This window comes from Dreissena polymorpha, chromosome 2 (genome assembly GCF_020536995.1).
Source record: "Dreissena polymorpha isolate Duluth1 chromosome 2, UMN_Dpol_1.0, whole genome shotgun sequence".
In the NCBI taxonomy this organism is placed as follows: domain Eukaryota; kingdom Metazoa; phylum Mollusca; class Bivalvia; order Myida; family Dreissenidae; genus Dreissena; species Dreissena polymorpha.
The window spans coordinates 16,255,541-16,273,407 of NC_068356.1; the positions used below are offsets into that span (position 1 = coordinate 16,255,541).

At 34.6% G+C, this 17,867-nt stretch overlaps 1 protein-coding gene across 1 annotated transcript; it reads right to left on the minus strand.

Annotated features, from left to right (window-relative positions):
* Nucleotides 1–269: 269 nt before the first annotated feature.
* LOC127865997 (dynein axonemal assembly factor 5-like) lies at nt 270–17,802 on the minus strand. The gene is made up of 11 exons (XM_052406172.1): nt 17,128–17,802; nt 16,701–16,943; nt 16,086–16,172; nt 13,866–14,098; nt 12,768–12,977; nt 11,683–11,835; nt 9,731–9,899; nt 6,654–6,804; nt 5,757–5,904; nt 4,562–4,910; nt 270–1,753 (listed from the first exon to the last, which is right to left on the minus strand). The coding sequence occupies exons 1-11, from the start codon at nt 17,756–17,758 to the stop codon at nt 1,614–1,616; spliced, it is 2,514 nt and encodes an 837-aa protein (XP_052262132.1). The 5' UTR covers nt 17,759–17,802; the 3' UTR covers nt 270–1,613.
* Nucleotides 17,803–17,867: the final 65 nt, after the last annotated feature.

A 17,867-nucleotide genomic window follows, 5' to 3' on the forward strand; every position in this document is an offset into this window, starting at 1 on the left:
AACCTTAATAGTTTTTTTCACAAACTCCTACCGTACAGAACAATGCGTACAAGTTTGAAAGTTGTTAAAATGTATGGCATGCACATGGTTGTGTCTCGGGTCAGGCAGAGAGACGGACAGACCTTTGTCATTACCAACAATTATACTGAGGGCAGTACTTTGACAGTAGTTGAGACATCAACAAATCTATGCTTACCGTTTCATGGTTTTGACACTTTCAACATTATTATGCCATATATTATTTATGTAAATGAACTAATACAAAATGATTAATATTTGGCAGTGCAATGCACATAAATTTAATCACACACAAAAGCTCAGTTTTAATTGCAGTGGTAGGTTTTTTTAAATACAATTTTATCATTCTCAAAATGTCACATAATATATTATTATTCTATATCCAATAAATTCATCCAATCAGCATTCTTCATATGTACCACTTGACTGTCCAATATTTTCCGGTATTGGATCCAAAAAGTCTGTATTTTTTCAATATTGGACAGTTGAGTACAAGTGCACTAAGCAATTGTTTTATAACGATAAAAGCAGTAACAGAGAAAAAGAATCCGAATATACTATAATCGACTCACACGGGTGCTTGTCTTGAAAATAGCATAGAAGCAATTAAAGCATTTTCAAATCAAAATTAAAATGAAACAAAGAGCCAAAGAAAGGGATATAGAATAAAAAGCTTATTAGACATTTAAACTGTACAATATGTGATATATTTGGACTCGCACACAGTTTGAAGTCATATTGGACTCGCCTAACGGCTCGTCCAATATGACGTCAAACTGTGTGCTCGTCAAAATATATCTCCGTATTGTACAGTGAAACATCTAATAATCTATAATTATTAGTTACAATAAGACATGAGCACATGTTAAGGATTGTTCCTACAAATACTTATTTAGAAATATGCACAATAAAATCATGCAATTTTAAAAGGAACTCGATTTCATATTTTCAGACAATAAACAACTTACATACAATTTGAACAAATAAATAAAACATTTGTTAGTTTATCTACAAATATTGATAATTTTGCAGCTTGACCATGTGAATGCTTTTATAATTTGAGAAATTTTCGGATTTTACCTCATTTTATGGATGTTTACATGTTGAACAAAAAACGTACATAACTTAAGAGTACCCTTTAAAGAAGAACTGATGGAATATAATTTACATTTATGTGATTTTCAAATGAAACAAATTATAAGATTGAAACAAACATGTATATTTTATGTAGTCTCTGATTGTCATTGTAACAAAGTTTCTCATAATTATTTGGAGACTCTTTTTATTTTACTAAGAAATATGAAATCATATTGTGCAGCAAATAAACAGCAATACATGTATGGAGTTGTCTGGTAACAAGATGTCAGATTCAATCCAATCTTCTACTTTTGTCATTTTAGATCAATTAAAATAATCATGTCCTTTTTTTAAATACAACATCTGTCCATGAACAACACTAATATCCAAGATGAAATATGACATACATACATGATACATGTAATTAGAACACACCTTTCCAGTTCTTTTTATAAGGTCAAAATGAAAAAAAAAACAAGATGAAACTCAGCCAAACATGATAATCCCCACAAAGGCTCTCATGAGGCTGTAGTGGAGAGGGACTGGAGGTAGGCAATGAGTTCCTCACAGTATTGGTCTGAGCGGTGCTTGTGCTTGCTGCCCTGTACCTCCTGGAGCAACATTCCTGGCAATAGGCTCCCAGCCTTCTTCAGCACACCTGCAATCCATGGAAGAAATAGAGGGCTGAGATTGTTGATAGAAAACATAAGCATTATTTTATCTTCGTTTTCGGAAAAATGGGCTTAATTCATGTGCGTTAAGTGTGTCCCAGGTTAGCATGTTCAGTTTTCACTTTAATTGAATTTTTCTGTTAAAGGAATACTCCGGTGCTAATTGCCATTCCCGATAGGCCTGTGCGGACAGCACATGCAACTCAGGGACAACACTTTATATTCATGCATTAAGCAAAGTTTTGCTAGAACGAGGCTCAAATAAAAAGCCTCGACATTATTAATTTTGGTGAGAAATGTGTTCAACCATAAGAGATGCAGATGGAAAACAATAATTTTTTATGTGGAAATGAAGGATTGTTCAACTGTGCGTGAATGCAGATAAAAAACCTTAAAGTGAATTATGTGGTGATCAGGGTTTGCCAAGGAAATTGTGAAGGGCCTCTTAAGTGTTTGGGAGGGACATGTCCTCAGAACCGAATTACACAATTTTGCATTTGAGGACCTAAATGCTGCAATTTGATGTATTCTCATTTGTCCATGCACAACTTGTTTTTCTTTATTGCAAGACAAAGAATAAACAACAAGAGATTGCCAAGCAATATTGTCCCCTACCGATGAAACTCCACCATTGTCAGTTAAAAAATAAAAACATTTATTTGTTGCCATAGCAACTAGAACTCTTGACGTAGGAACAAAATGATATGACTTGCATAATCTCCATATTGCTATTTATCCATGTTTCAAGTTTCATGAAAAAATATGAAGAACTTTTAAAGTTATCGCAGGATCCAGAAAAGTGTGACGGACAGACAGACAGAGGGAGCGCAAACCATAAGTCCCCTCCGTTTCACTGTACAATACCGTGATATATTTGGACTCGCACACAGTTTGAAGTCATATTGGACTCGCCTAACGGCTCGTTCAATATGACGTCAAACATTATGCTTGTCCAAATATATCTCGGTATTGTACAGTGAAACGTCTAATAACCTATAATAATTGGTGGATGCAGAACCAAAGGAAAAGATTATTTGAAGGGTTGTGCCTTTTCTAACTAATTTATACCTTTGGTGCATTTGCAGCAGACAATATAGATGCAGATTAAATATTTTGTATGAATCAATTCACATTGAAAATGAAAGAAGCATCTGTTTCTGAAGTACATAAGCCCTAGTTTTTTGTTTAGAAATATTGACATTGTAAACACCACAAGCAAGATCTGGATATTAGGCATTCATATACTTAGTTTCAGTACAAGAGCTGAACTTTTGCTCAAGTTTATGAGCAGGAACATTTTTTCTCTATTTACCAAACATCAACTTGACCTTTATGCCATTTTGTTTCATTACAATACCCCAATGTGTTCTTTAAAATGTAAGCGTAATCCATTTGGCTTTATAAATTAATAATACCCTTGACCTAACACACCCAAAATACAATCCGATTGGAAGTATTCATAAAAAGCTGTAACGTGTCTATATAGCTAAAAATCATTATGTAAAAATTTAAAGTGTAAAACGACTTGAAATTTGAGTGAAATCACTAAACCAATGCTGAGATTTTAAGCTTAATTAAAAACTTAAAACTTCAAATGAAGTATAAATACAAACTTCAAAGTACAAGAAGGCCCAAAATTTGGACAAAGTTCATACTACCTGGTATATTAACCAAACTTAGTCAAAAGTCCATAATTATGACTAGTGCTGCAACAATACGCCAAAAACCGTATTGCAATATATTGTCAGATCAAAAACCTGTATTGCAATATATCGAAATATATTGCTAACTTGTACCAGAATTATAACTTGCCAATTACCCGATAATCCCGTACATTCCAGTTTTATAGCAAATTCTGGTAAATATTTACTATAAATGTGCTCAAAAATTACAAGAAACACAAACATTTGTAATTTATCTTAAGTATCAAATACATTTTGGCATTTGTTACTATTTAAAGATGTGATGAAATCACGTCCAACCGGGGCGTTTTTTTCCCACTGAACACACGTAAATCCCCTAATGTGATGTTCCCGCTTTAATACAACACAAAATACACCCATACTTTCCATGCGACATTCTACATGTCTGCATAATTTTCGCGCACTTTTTATTTAGACAAAATATAAAGCACTTTTTATTTGACGCTAGAATTTTGTATTGTCGCGTTAGCATTAAAATTTGGAAGCGTGTTTCCGAAATTTGGATTACAAATTTAATAATGCTCAATTCAGAATTGAGCAAAACATTTACAGTTGTGCGCAATTAATTTAACGATAATCTGTTCAAAAGCATCGAACAAATGCTCCCGTGTAACAACGCTTCTCCGTATAATACACTTTTTAGAATGCTATTTTTACGTAAAAATTTATTTACACCGCTTTGTTTTGTTTACCTTGATATCATTATTTCGGATGGCTTTTCTGGATGAAATGTGAATACATTTTTGTAAAATGTTCGTACCGGTATGATGAAAATCGTATCGCAATATACCGGTATATTATTGCAGCACTAATTATGACTAACTTTAAACAAAAGTTACCTAACTTGGCCAAAGGGGTCATATCAATATGGGGTATGAATGTTTTAAGTTTGAATACAATCCTTCCAGCCATTTCTTAGGAGCTAGCTTACGTATACCAATAAAACCTAGCTGAGGTGCCGATGCCAGGGCAATTAAAATATGGCTTGCCCTTTCCTCAAAAAATCAAGCTAAACATTATAAATTCGCCAGTGTAAACATGCTTATTGTATTAATTGTTCTTTCAAATAACTTCCCTAAAATGATCATGTACCTAAAATTGCTTCCTGAATCCTTTCATCAGGATCATCTAAATGCACCAGCAAGCCTTTATACATCGCCTCCAAGTGGGCTCTGTATAGCTGAACATCATACGCTTTCTCAAAACAGTCCAAATAGGCCAGGAAAGTCTTTGCAACGGTGAGCCTGATTTCGTCGCTGCTGTCATCCAGCCTTTTCAGTAGCTCGAGGTACATGTTGTGTAGACGGTCCTGGTTGACCCGCCCCCCTGCCAGGTCAAAGGTTCGGGTCATGACCCTGCAGGCCACCAGACGAGTCCCCTTGTTGTCATCCTCCATGCAGGCCAGCATCTGCGTGATGAAGTAGTCTAAAACTGGTTCAAGCTGCAAAGGCAAGAGCAATTGACACTTTTCTCTCATATTTAATTTTCATTTTAAGGAAGTCTTTTGTAAACAAAAATCCAGTCTAGGCAGAAAGATTCTTCCCTGATTACGGTAGCCTGTGTGGCCTGCACAGGTGAATCTGGAATGACACTTTAGAACCATGCATTAATCCTCAGAACGTGGCTAAATTGACAAGATTTGATTGGCTGTGTTTAGCCATTTAAAAAGTATTTATTGTAGAAAGGTGTGTCTTTTTAAAATATTTGTTTGCTTTTAACTTTGTTTGTCTAGGTTTTTTCACCTAACTTCCTAGTATTTAGCTGTTGATTATGTGGTCATCACTGTTGTCTGTTTTATTTAAAAAAAAATAATTAAATAAATGCAATGTTAAAATGATAAATAAAGACACTGTAACAGTGTAGTTAAAAAACACTTTTTAATGAATGATACGGTTTTCATGATATAACATGTATAATATAGTTAAACAAGAGATTGCCAAGCAATATGGTACCGGTGAAACTCCACCATTGTCAGTAAAAAAATATTATTTTTTATATGTGTTACCATAACAACCAGAATTTTTGATGTAGGAACAAAATGAAATGACGTGCATAATCTCCATATTGCCATCTATTTATGTTTCAAGTTTCATGAAAAAATATGAAGAACGTTTAAAGTTATCCCAGGATCCAGAAAAATGTGACGAACTGACTGACAGACAGAAGGTGTGCATACCATAAGTCTCCTCCGGTTTCACAGGTAGGGGACAAAACAAACTATTTAATGCCTGATATGGTTTTCATGACATAACAAGTAATTTCTTTGAAGTCAGTATAATAGTCTCACCCTGTCTATAGTGAGCACTCCACTCTGCAATAATGCCCAGGCACAGGACACTGCTGTGGTTCTGATGGCAGCTGCAACCCGGCCAGCCTTCCATACACAGTTGGGGAGAATCATGTCACGAACCACTATCTCGGCAAAGTCAGCAAATCTGTATTGTCAAAGAATATGTACATCATATGTTTATTTTTATCTATTTACTATTCTATTGTGAGAATCAGTCTAAGATTGAGTCATAGAAGGTTCATAGTCATGGGGCCCAAGATCCAAAGATTGTTATCAACTTGTATAACTAAGTCAAAAGAAATTTCAGGGCTTTTAATCATCATGTTGGGAATATGACATAGATCGTGGAGACAGGAATTTAAGATACTAATAAATTTTTGCAAATGGGATTTTGACTAAATAATGGCTACAAATTCGACCAAAAAGTGAGCATTTTGTGTCTGTTTTTCATAGGCTGAATGCTTGATTATTGAGACAGAAAGCTTTAAAATTATAAGTCCTATGGCAAAGCGAAATTATTTAAATTAATACTCCTTGTAAACATAAATGTTTTGTACCTTAACTCTGGACTAATATGCAACATCTGTTTATCAAAATCATTTATCAATAAGTTGCAATATTTTAGGTGAGCCCTGATTTTCATTCACACAGTAAGCCACCTGGGAAAACTAGGCTTAATGTTTCTGCCTAAAGCGTTATATCAAATTAGCCTGTGCAGTTCACAAAGGCTAATCAGGAAAAATAACTTTCTGCTTTTAAGGAACTTTTTGTTGAAAGGAAGTTTCATTTCAATAACAACCAATCCAGGGCAGAAATCCTTATCCCTGATTAGCCACTTTAAGCACAAGCATTAAGCCCAGTTTTTCATGACAAAGGCTCAATTTGTGCCCCCACCTCTCTTGTGAGTCCACAGTGGTCTTGTGGTTCATCATGAGGTGAGAGAGCAGGGAGAAGAACTTAAGGCGCACCTCTGGCTCTTTGTCTGGGTGAAAATTGGCAGTGAGGATTGGCATCACGTCATCTAAGAGGTCACCCACCACTGGGCCTGCAGGGTTAAAAAACAACAAATATGCGCATTTGACCCATTTGTAGTCCCTTAGAAATCGAATTAAAATAAAAACCTTTCTTACTATATTCAAGTTTTAAAGGCTGCATTTCCAATCCTAAAATACTGATGAGCAGCAAACAGCATAAAACCTGAACAGCCTGTAATGAACTAGCAGACTGTTCCAGTTTTATGCTGACTGCATATAGCCATTTTAACAATGCTAATGAGCGAGAAAATGATAACTCTACAATTATAATTTTGAAAGCAAATTTAACTTTTGGTTTGACAATTATGTTTATCTTTCATTAAATACCTGTAGTTTTCAAAATAAAATGAAACATGGTAAATTTCACATACTTTTAGTTTATAATAATAACACTTGGTGCAGACATAAAGATAGAGTGCAGATTCAGAATACAAACAAAGAATGCATCTGTTTTTAAGATCAATTAATCATCAATTATATCACTATAAATAATTTTTGTTCTGTTAAAAAACAGGCTTAAAGTGTCGTCCTACATTAGTCTGTGCAGTCTGATGAGGCTTATCAGGGAAGAAACTTTCCCGTTTCATGGAATTTTAGTTTTATAGGAAGACTCTTCTAAATGAAAATCCTGTTATGGCGGAACGTATTGTCCCTGATTGGGCCTTCAAAAAAAGTACATGGATTAAGCCCAGTTTTTCCATAATGAGTCTTATAAAACTACAGTGGAAACCCAATGGCTCCAACTCCAGAGGAACGACGACAAAAGTTTAAGCCATCCAGAATTCCAGCCAACCCATTTCTTATATAATTCTGTTTTCTACACTGCAACTCCAATATATCGCGGTTGAAGGGATCCAAAGATCGCGACCGTGATATATACGGAGCGCGATATAAATTGTCAAGTTATTCATCATGTATATGTAAGCATTAGCATAGTTTGGCAATCTCAAAACACACTATTTACTTACCATATTGATTTGGTTGTTACATCCATATGTTATTCATTGGTATAACACAAATCATTATTCCATGTAAGTATTCTAAATGCATATAATTAAAGTTGTAATCCGAAACACTATTGTCAAATGTTATTGTTCAAGAAAGCATGCACAAATTAGACCCATTTACAAAATGACGTCATTCACCTCATGAAAAGCATGGAAAGTTTGACAAACTGAGGGACATGATTCACCTCTCAATTAAAAGCAAATAATTTACACTGTATCTAAAGCGCAAAGATTGCTGAGATAGGTCAGTATTGACTTGTGACAATTACAGTTATAATTGTATACACCTTCATGTGTTTACTGGTGCGTTTCGGCAGTTCAAAGCAAATTCAATAGAGAATGGTTAACACCCAAAATGACCTGTGATGTTTGACAAGTTGGATTATTGTTTATCGCAGTACACAAGTGCTAGAGAGGTGTACAATGAGAGCAAACAATCTGGTTAAAACAGGATTATGAATGTCGGATTAAACAGAAATTAAGGTGGGTGAAAAAAGGGTAAAATACAACTTTGAAACGGATTGTATCTCTTCAAATTCTCAGATTTTAAAGCATGTTACATGTATTTAGAGATTATGCTCATCAGATTTTTGGGAGCCATAGCCGATTCGCGATATATTGAACAACGCAATATAACGGACCGTGATATATTGGAGTTGCAGTGTAACATGATTTGCAATAGTTTTGCATCTCTAGATTGCTCAACAAGCAGCAATGGGACCGTTTCAGCCATAATAATACTGCATCTAACAAGAGGGCCATGATGGCCCTGAATAGCTCACATGACTAACCTAGCTACATCAACTTAAATTCTATCAGACCCATGTAGAATCCCAAGCCAGATCGCATTAATTAATACATTCTGACAAAATTTCATTAAGATGTGATGAAAACTGTGACCTCTTTCATCTACACAAGGTTTTTCTATTAATTGACCTAGTGACCTAGTTTTTGACCCCAGATGACCCAAATACAATCCCAACCCAGATTTCATCAAGATTAACATTCTGGCAAAACTTTATGAAGTTTGGATGAAAACTGTGACATCTACTGTCTATACAAGTTTTTTTAAACTTTGACCTAGTGACTTAATTTTTGACCCTAGATGACCCAAATTTGATCCCAACCCAGATTTTAACAAGACAAACATTCTGACCATATTTCATTAAGATCAGATGAAAACTGTGACTTTTATTGTCTACACAAGGTTTTTCTATGATTTGACATAGTGACCTAGTTTCTGACCCCAGATGACCCAAATACAATCCCAATTCAGATGTTATCAAGATACACATTCTGACCAAATTTCATAAAGATTGGATGAACACTGTGACCTCTATTGTCTACACAAGGTTTTTCTGTTATTTGACCTAGTGACCTAGTTTTTGACCTCAGATGACCCAAATACAATCCCAACCCAGATTTTATCAAGATTAAACATTCTGACCAATTCATTAAGATCAGATGAAAACTGTGACCTCTATTGTCTACAAAAGGTTTTTCTATTATTTGACCTAGTGACCTAGTTTTTGACCCCACACGACTCAAATACAATCCCAACCCAGATTTTATCAAGATAAACATTCTGACCAAATTTCATAAAGATTGGATGAAAACTGTGACCTCTATTGGCTACACAAGGTTTTTCTATTATTAGACCTAGTGACCTAGTTTTTGACCCTAGATGACCCAAATACATTCCCGACCCAGATTTCATCAAGATAAACATTCTGACCAAATTTCATAAAGACTGGATGAAAACTGTGACCTCTACTGTCTACACAAACAAATTGTTGACAGACACACGCACACACACATGCACAACGGACGCCGGACATCACACAGTCACAAGCTCACCATGTCACTTCGTGACATGTGAGCTAAAAAGTAAGTGCCAGACTGTATTTCCCAGCCCATACACTCTCCTCACCTGCCTCCATGACAGCCACATCAAACACGAGTCTCTCCACAGAGTGGGTGGTCCAGACAGGGTATGTCTCCTTAAAGCTGCCCAGAAGGGGCTTCATATGGACTCTGTACAGCTCTAGCCGGGATGGGAGGGACTCCAGCTGTACCAAATGACCTATCAGTTCTAGAACCTGTAACGTGGAAAATCAGCCATGTTCTCACACTAGATTTAATTATGATGTGATGTTTTACAGTGATTCTTGAAGTCTAGGTCAACATTCTTTACTTGTGTCCACAAATTGTTCCATTGAGAATATTATTCTAAAAATATTGCAGTTTAGTAGACAGCTACCTTGAAAAGGAACATGGAAATGATAAACATTAATCTTCAAATCTCAGCAAACAGGAGTAGCACATACCAGACTATAATTGCTGAAGTAATTTAAATATTTGTTGTTTTGAAAGGCTATTTATTTCATGGTCACCTTTTTACTATTGGAAAATCGGTTCGCAAACCACAAATGTTTGACTATTAATTTCCTGCACAGTTTCCTGAGTTGATATGCACAGAACAATCTGTATGATTTTATTTGCAAATTTATGCCATTGTGCGCCTTATCAAGAATGTTGGTAATTGAGATGAAAACAAGAGATGTGTTTGTCAGAAACACAATGCCCCCTAATGCGCCGCTTTTTTTTTACCTTTGACCTTGAAGGATGACCTTGACCTTTCACCACTCAAAATGTGCAGCTCCATGAGATACACATGCATGCCAAATATCAAGTTGCTATGTTCAATATTTCAAAAGTTATTGCAAAACTTTACTGTGCGGTTAAAGTTTTGGGACAGAATGACGGAATGACAGACAGGCCAAAAACAATATGCCCTTGATCATTCGATCCGGGGGCATAAAAAGTTATGAAAATGCATGTTTGTTAATTTTTTTACCTTTGACCTTGAAGGTTGACATTGACCTTCCACCACTCAAAATGTGCAGCTCCATGAGAAACACATGCATGCCAAATATTAAATTGCTGTGTTCAGTTTTAAAAAAGCTATGAAAATTTATGATTTTTATATTTTGACCTTTGACTTTGAAGGTTGACCTTGAAATTTCACCACTCAAAATGTGCAGCTCCATGAGAAGTAAGTAACAGATTGAATGAAGAAATGAATTTATTTTTTTTAATCTTTGACCTTGAAGGATGACCTTGGTCTTTCACCACTCAAAATGTGCAGCCCCATGAGATACACATGCATGCCAAGTATGAAGTTGCTGTGTTCAATATTTAAAAAATTATGATAAAACTTTACGAAGGTTAAAGTTTTAGGAAAGAAAAAAACAACGATATTTTACCTTTGACCTTGAAGGATGACCTTTACCTTGACTTTTCACCACTAAAAATGAGCAGCTCCATGAGATACACATGCATGGTAAATATCAAGTTAGTATGTTCAATATTGCAAAAGTTATCAAACTTTAACCAAGGTTAAAGTGTTAGACAGTCAGACAGACAGACAGGCAGACAACAGACAGACAGACAGACAGGACAGGACAAAAACAATATACCCCTGATCTATGGATCCGGGGGTATAAAAAAAGGAAGTGATGAATATATAAAGAAATATTTAACTGCGTAAAAATTCAATTTCAAATTGCCAAACAACTTGGTTATTGCAAGTAAAACCAACATTAAAGTGAATTATGTGTGTTCTTCTTGTATAGCTTCAAGATACATTCACAACGTTCAGCAAAAACTACTGTAGGTCAAAGAAAGGCATAAAGCGGGACATTTTTCAAAGAAATATTAATACATTTATTTTAAAGTTACACAAAAAATACTGAAAAGAGACATACAAAAAGCCTTTAACTTAATTGAAGTTTACACATAATGAAATTATTTTCAGGCTTGCCATAAACGGTCGCTTAATTAAACATAACTGGTTAAAACATTAACAATTCATCCACAAACCTTGTCTTTGATGATGTCTCCTTGCTGTAGAGCCAATACCGTATGGAGGATATTGAACATGGTCTGTGGAGACTTGTTTGATGCGAGGAGGTCTGTATCAGACACAACCAGCATTGACTCCATGCAGGACAGAATCTGCATCTGCATTGGCACCTGCATGAAGGCAGTATGGGAATTGTACACTGTACAGTATTTGGTACTTTTGAAGATGTTCTACATATATTTGTATATAATAAAGACATTTAAAAAGTATACATTTGTTTCACATAGGCTGGAAAAAAGTGTTTTCATTATTCTACAATGTAAACAAGAGGATCAAAGGCCCTAAGCCGCTCACCTAAAACCAGAAGGAACTTAACTGATCAGAACAGTTAGTGTGCATCAGATATTTTAAGGAAGAGTATTCTGAATAAGTTTCATTTCAATAACTTAATTTGATCTCAAGAAATTCAGTTGAATCCAGTTTGCTATTTTAGGTAACAGCGACCGTGACTCCACCCATTCCTAGCGCTTTCCCAAGGCGGGAGTTTTGCTACAAAATATTTGCATATTAAAGCCCATAAACAATAAAAATCAACAAATGATTTGTAAAATAAAGTTAACACATAAAAAATCAGTGTTCCTTAACGCAATAGCCAAAATTTCAACGCAAGATGTGGTCTGGTACATAGATTAGACGAAAAACAAAATGCTCGTTTTTATTTTTTGTGTGAAAATATATTCCATGTGAATTTCCCGCAACTCTTCTATGGGTCATTTTAACATGATACTAAACATGGCCTATGGGTCATTTTAATATGGGGAAATACATGTTTTGAAATTGAATGAAATCCTTCAGGCTGACCAAAATCTGTTTACTCTAGCACTCTAGCACTGAAAAGGACAACTGTAGAGTAGAATGGCTTGCCTTTTCTTTCAAAAGTCAAGCTAAAAACACCCATCGTCTGTATTATTTGTTAATTAATTATCTTAATTATTTTTCATACAAACTTATGATGCTTCAAACACATTGTGGAAAAATGTTAAACAATCAAACTAAATTAGTGACATTTAAATAAATTCCTGACAAGGCAATGTCCTCTTACCACTACACTCTGACAGATGTCTGGTGTATAGACTGTGTCCAATATGGAGTTCAAATGTGGCATAAGCTTAGATTTTTCCGTTCCCCTTATGACAGCTGCTAGCACCATGATACTTGAGTGGTTCTGTAATGTCTTCACACCTTTAAGAATCAGTTTACTCCAGACTTCTGTATCCACAAAATAGCCTATCAGCTCTGCTGCTTTTAGTGCCTAAAGAATAGATATTAATACATCATGTTGATAACTGTCCTGTTATCATGTTGACTGTAAAAACAAAAATTAAATAAAAAGACAACATTTCTTGAAACAAATTTGTGTCTACCTCTGAATTAATGGTAGTTATTGTAAGATACTTAATTTATGTTTCATCCCTTATTTTATAAAAAACTTCACCCCCAGTGACAACAAACAATAAAATCAGTCTGGATATAGAAGTATAAAATGTTATTTCAACAGTTTAATGCATTCTCAAGAACGGTAGTTGAGAAGAAAATATTAACCCTTTGAGTCCTGGAACCGAATTTAAAAGGCCTTTGCAAACAGTTTGGATCCAGATGAGACGCCACAGAACGTGGCGTTTCATCAGGATCCAAACTGTTTGCTATTCTGATAGTATTCTTTGAAAAAAATGAAAGAAAATGCTAATTTTAGAAATTCAGCAGAAGACATTTTAGCAGACGACAAATTTCCCAGCATGCAAAGGGTTAAGCACAGGATAATCTTGGACAATTGTATGTTGTTTTTGTTTAAAGGAAACTTCTTCTACACAAAAATCAAGTCTAGTTGGATAGAGTTGTTCCTGATTAGCCTGTGTGGACTGCACAGGCTAGTCTGGGATGATACTTGATGAACATGCATTTAGTATATGTGAACTTGACCTTGACTCTGAAACACTCCATACTAAATCCCAAATGAGTTCTTGATACAAGGTAACATTTCAATACAAAAGCTATTTCTTTGTCAAATCTTCTAAGTTTAAATAAAGGCAAAGGAAAGAAGAAAATTGACTCGCATACAAATCCTCACACAGTTCATATTTCACATAGTACAATTCTGTTATTGCATCAAAATGCTTTCAGCAAAGAGCTGAATGCTTACATTGCTAACAACATCCTTTTCATCATCAGCACAGGCTTTGTACAAGCCTGATGTCAAGACTTCCATGTGCTGTGTGATGTATTCTTCACCGTTCAAAAGTATATGGTACAGCAATGCAGCAGACTTCTTTCTGGTTTCAACAACCCAATCAGTGATATCTCTCATAAGAGCTGGCAGTATTTTTGACATGTTTCGAAACATCAAGGTTCTGCATCCAAGATTGGGACGTTCCACTAAAAAATAAAAACAAGCCAATTCGTTAAATTGATATCCCTCGCTAAAAACAAATTTTGTAACAGAGGCAAAGACGGACTGACAATGCCTTTGACTTCAAATTTAAGACACTGACACTGATTAACATCACCCAAAGGGTAATGTTTATTTGCACTTTCCGCAGAAGTCCAAAAACCATAACTGGGCACAAGGTTGGGTAATCTTTAACTATTACTGGTCAAATTGCAAACTAAGGGCCTGATAATAACAAATTGATATGTAACCTATTTTACTAAACCTGACGACAAGTATTTTGTTATTTTCCTCTTGCTTTTACAGGTTGTGTCTGAGGGTTGAGAGACAGACGCTTTGAGTTATTTAATGTATTTATATGTGCACAACAAAAAAAGGAAAGGATATTAGTTGTTTTCATACAATACATTATTTTTTATCATCTTACTTAACACAGACTACGACTCTTTAAACTTTACCAACTTTACACAAACAAGAGGGCCATAACAGCCCTGTATAACTTGCCTGAGTTCAACAAAAAATGCAACTGAAATGGTGCTAAAACTCCTGAATGCAGGCAATTTTGCGAAACAGTGTGATTTCGGATAGGAAATATTCTATGTAGAAAAGTCCTCTGATTTGAGAGAAAAATAAGTTGAATACAACTCTTTATAATAATTCAAATTAGAAGAACACAATCATATAAATTTTAGTTGTATACCATTTCACTTTGGTAGTTAGTCCATTTAACGAAAACCGTAGATACGCCAGGGAAAGGCATGCAGCTTTATCACAACAATCTTACAATTTTATGAAACATCTTGATGGGACATTATCATAGATAAATTTATTCAAGTGAAGTACTTCTACTTTTACAGAAAAAAGAGCATCCAAAGGAACATTTATATTGACTTATTTTGAAATCTCTTCAGCATATTTTAAATTTTCCACAGTATCCTCAACAGAACTGTGAAGTATTATTGAAAGCAGGTTCCGTTGTTACTCTAAGATTTCTGACACACTAAGTTTTCAGACACCCTCTTTTTTGGCCAAAATAATTATTGTTCTATTTCTTAATCTTCAGGCATGAGCGTTTTCATCTATCATTAATGACTCTTAATTATTTAACAGTTGTTGTAATTAAGAGTTTATTAACAGGTCGTCCCTGCGTCTTCACAACATCATTCAGTTCATTCAGAACTTACGGACAGTATATTTAACAGCGCTATTTTGCCAGATTTCGGCACTGTATTCTCTTATCTTGTGACACTTTGATCATGGGTTTTTACAAACGGACTAGGGTCATAAAACCTGGGAGGCGCACGCCTGAGGGCAATGGACCATAACATTTGCGTAATTGGGTAAACAACCATGTATACCAGTAAAAAACAATTGCTTTACCCAACAGCATTTTAAATCATATCTTCCTATTAAGGAAGCAGTATGTTTAATGTTTTCCCTTTTTGTCCTGTATCATTTCAGGCAAGTGTAAGGAAAGCTGTGTTGTTTTTTTTAAGTATAAGCACTTTTGTACATTGATTTATTGCTTTTATTTCAATATAATTATAATTTTGGACATTTAATTTGTGTCTCTAAATTTTCGGAAACCTGTTATTTTTGAATATTTTCTGTATCAAAATTTATCGGACACAAAAAAATAAAATAAAAAAAATAGTGTCCAAAAACTTGAGTAATAAGAGTTATTGCTTTGTTTAAAAATGATTTTTTAACCATTCTCTGGTGACTTTATTTTATATATTTTACTTTATTTTACAACAACTCACAATACTTATTCAGAATATATTACAATGTAGGTGCTCAATAAAAGATAATATATCAAAAGCACCAAGTACACATTTTGAAGCAGTTTCAAGACGGTAATTAATTAAAGTTTTCATTAAAACTTTACAAAAATGTTTGTTTTATTATAAATTATTGTACCATTAATTTAAGATAAACCAACAATATGGTTTTCAAATGGCAATAAAACCATACCTCCATTTGGATAGTGACTGTATTCTTGCTTTGGAAAATCCATCTTGTCTTTTAGCTCTTCTTCATTTTCATTGGCATACTTCATACCTAATTAATCCGTAAAAACACAGTAAGATATTAATTAACTTAATTGTAATAGTGTTAACAAATTATTGCCACATAAGATGCAAATACAAATGTATAAATACTAATTGTGCAAATAATTCAGTGCAGTGTTAATACATCTAAGTTTCTTTATTTGGTATTTAAATATATGAGTCATCAATATTGCCATAACTTGATAAGCATATTTAATTTTATTATTCTTTAATTAAGCTTTAGTTTAAAATTACATAAAATCTTTTTAAAAGTATTGATGTTGCGGTTTCCTGTACATATCTATGTGCTCTAGTAAAAGCAGACAAATTGAAGATAACATATTGTCCAGTCTTTTGCAAAGTAATTTCCCTTGCTAACTGACAGATATCAGTGTACAAGTATAAACTAACTGTGAAATCAACACAGCTATTCTCACTAATTAAGACAGAGCAAACTTTTGATTGCTACAAAAGATTTAGCCCCGCTCTTTGTAAATAGCTGAATGTGAGTTATTACTCATGATCATTCAATACTAACCCACATCATGCCATAACGAGTCTGCAATGTCTCTTATCTCAGGCTGGTCATCAGACAGGCTTGTAAGAAGAAGCGGAATTAGCTTGTACCAAAATGAATAGCGATCCATCAAATCAAGCATCCAGTTTCCCACCACTTTTGTTACTGCTAGTCGAACTGCTGGTGTCTGATCAAACAGCCTTTGGGCCAAGTGTGAAACCACTGTGTCAACTGATTTTCCATTTCCATATTGAAGTGCATCTCCTGGAATATTGCCAGTAAAATATTTGCTTAATTGTATTAAAAAATTTACATCTAAATTTTTTAATCAGAGCGTATATGTTTATATTTAAATATATATGCAGTTTGTTTATATGTGAAAAACACAAGTTAAAATTACAACTTAGAAATACACATTAACAAAAGGACAACATAGATTTGTGCAAACCTATTGTATAGACCACAATGCTTCTGACTTTTGCATGTTGGTGTGCTATTGATTGTAGAAGAGGTTTTACTAGAGATTCTGATTGCTGTTGAAAATATTCTGGTATTGTTTTAGCAACAATAGAAAGACATTGACAACTAACTTTCTTAACTTCTGGATAAGGATCTAAAATTGTTCTTTGTAAAATTTTGACAATATCATCCAAGTAAACAGCAAGTTTTTTGCCAGAACATTCTAGAATTTCCTGCATAAATGAAACCAACTGAAACCGCAGTTCTTCAGAAGATTCCGTTATTTCTTGCTGCCCCAGACGCTGCACTACAACAGGTATTATAAACGGCAGATATTCTTCTGGGTCTTTTACTTGTCGCAGAAACTGACTTAGTATTTCCAGAGAAAGCTCTCTGCACTTTTCCACCGGATCTGAGAATGATTTTAACAATGGTTTCAATATTTCATTTAAAATTGGTTTGGTTTCTGATTCATCTATCGATGGCTTTCTACCAACAGTATCTTTCTTAATATTTTCAAGTGCTTTTCGCCGAGCCAATTTATTTTCTTCGCCCAGGCAATTTAAATGACGGGCCAATCCTTGGATGACAGCGTTGGAATTTTGGTCTGTGGCCGCCATGCTTGTTGATCGCAACGCCTCGGCTTGGAACAGAATGGTTCACAAAAATACTGCCTGATAAATGTCTATTATTAAGACAAAAATTAATAACCCGTTCAAAATAGTAAAA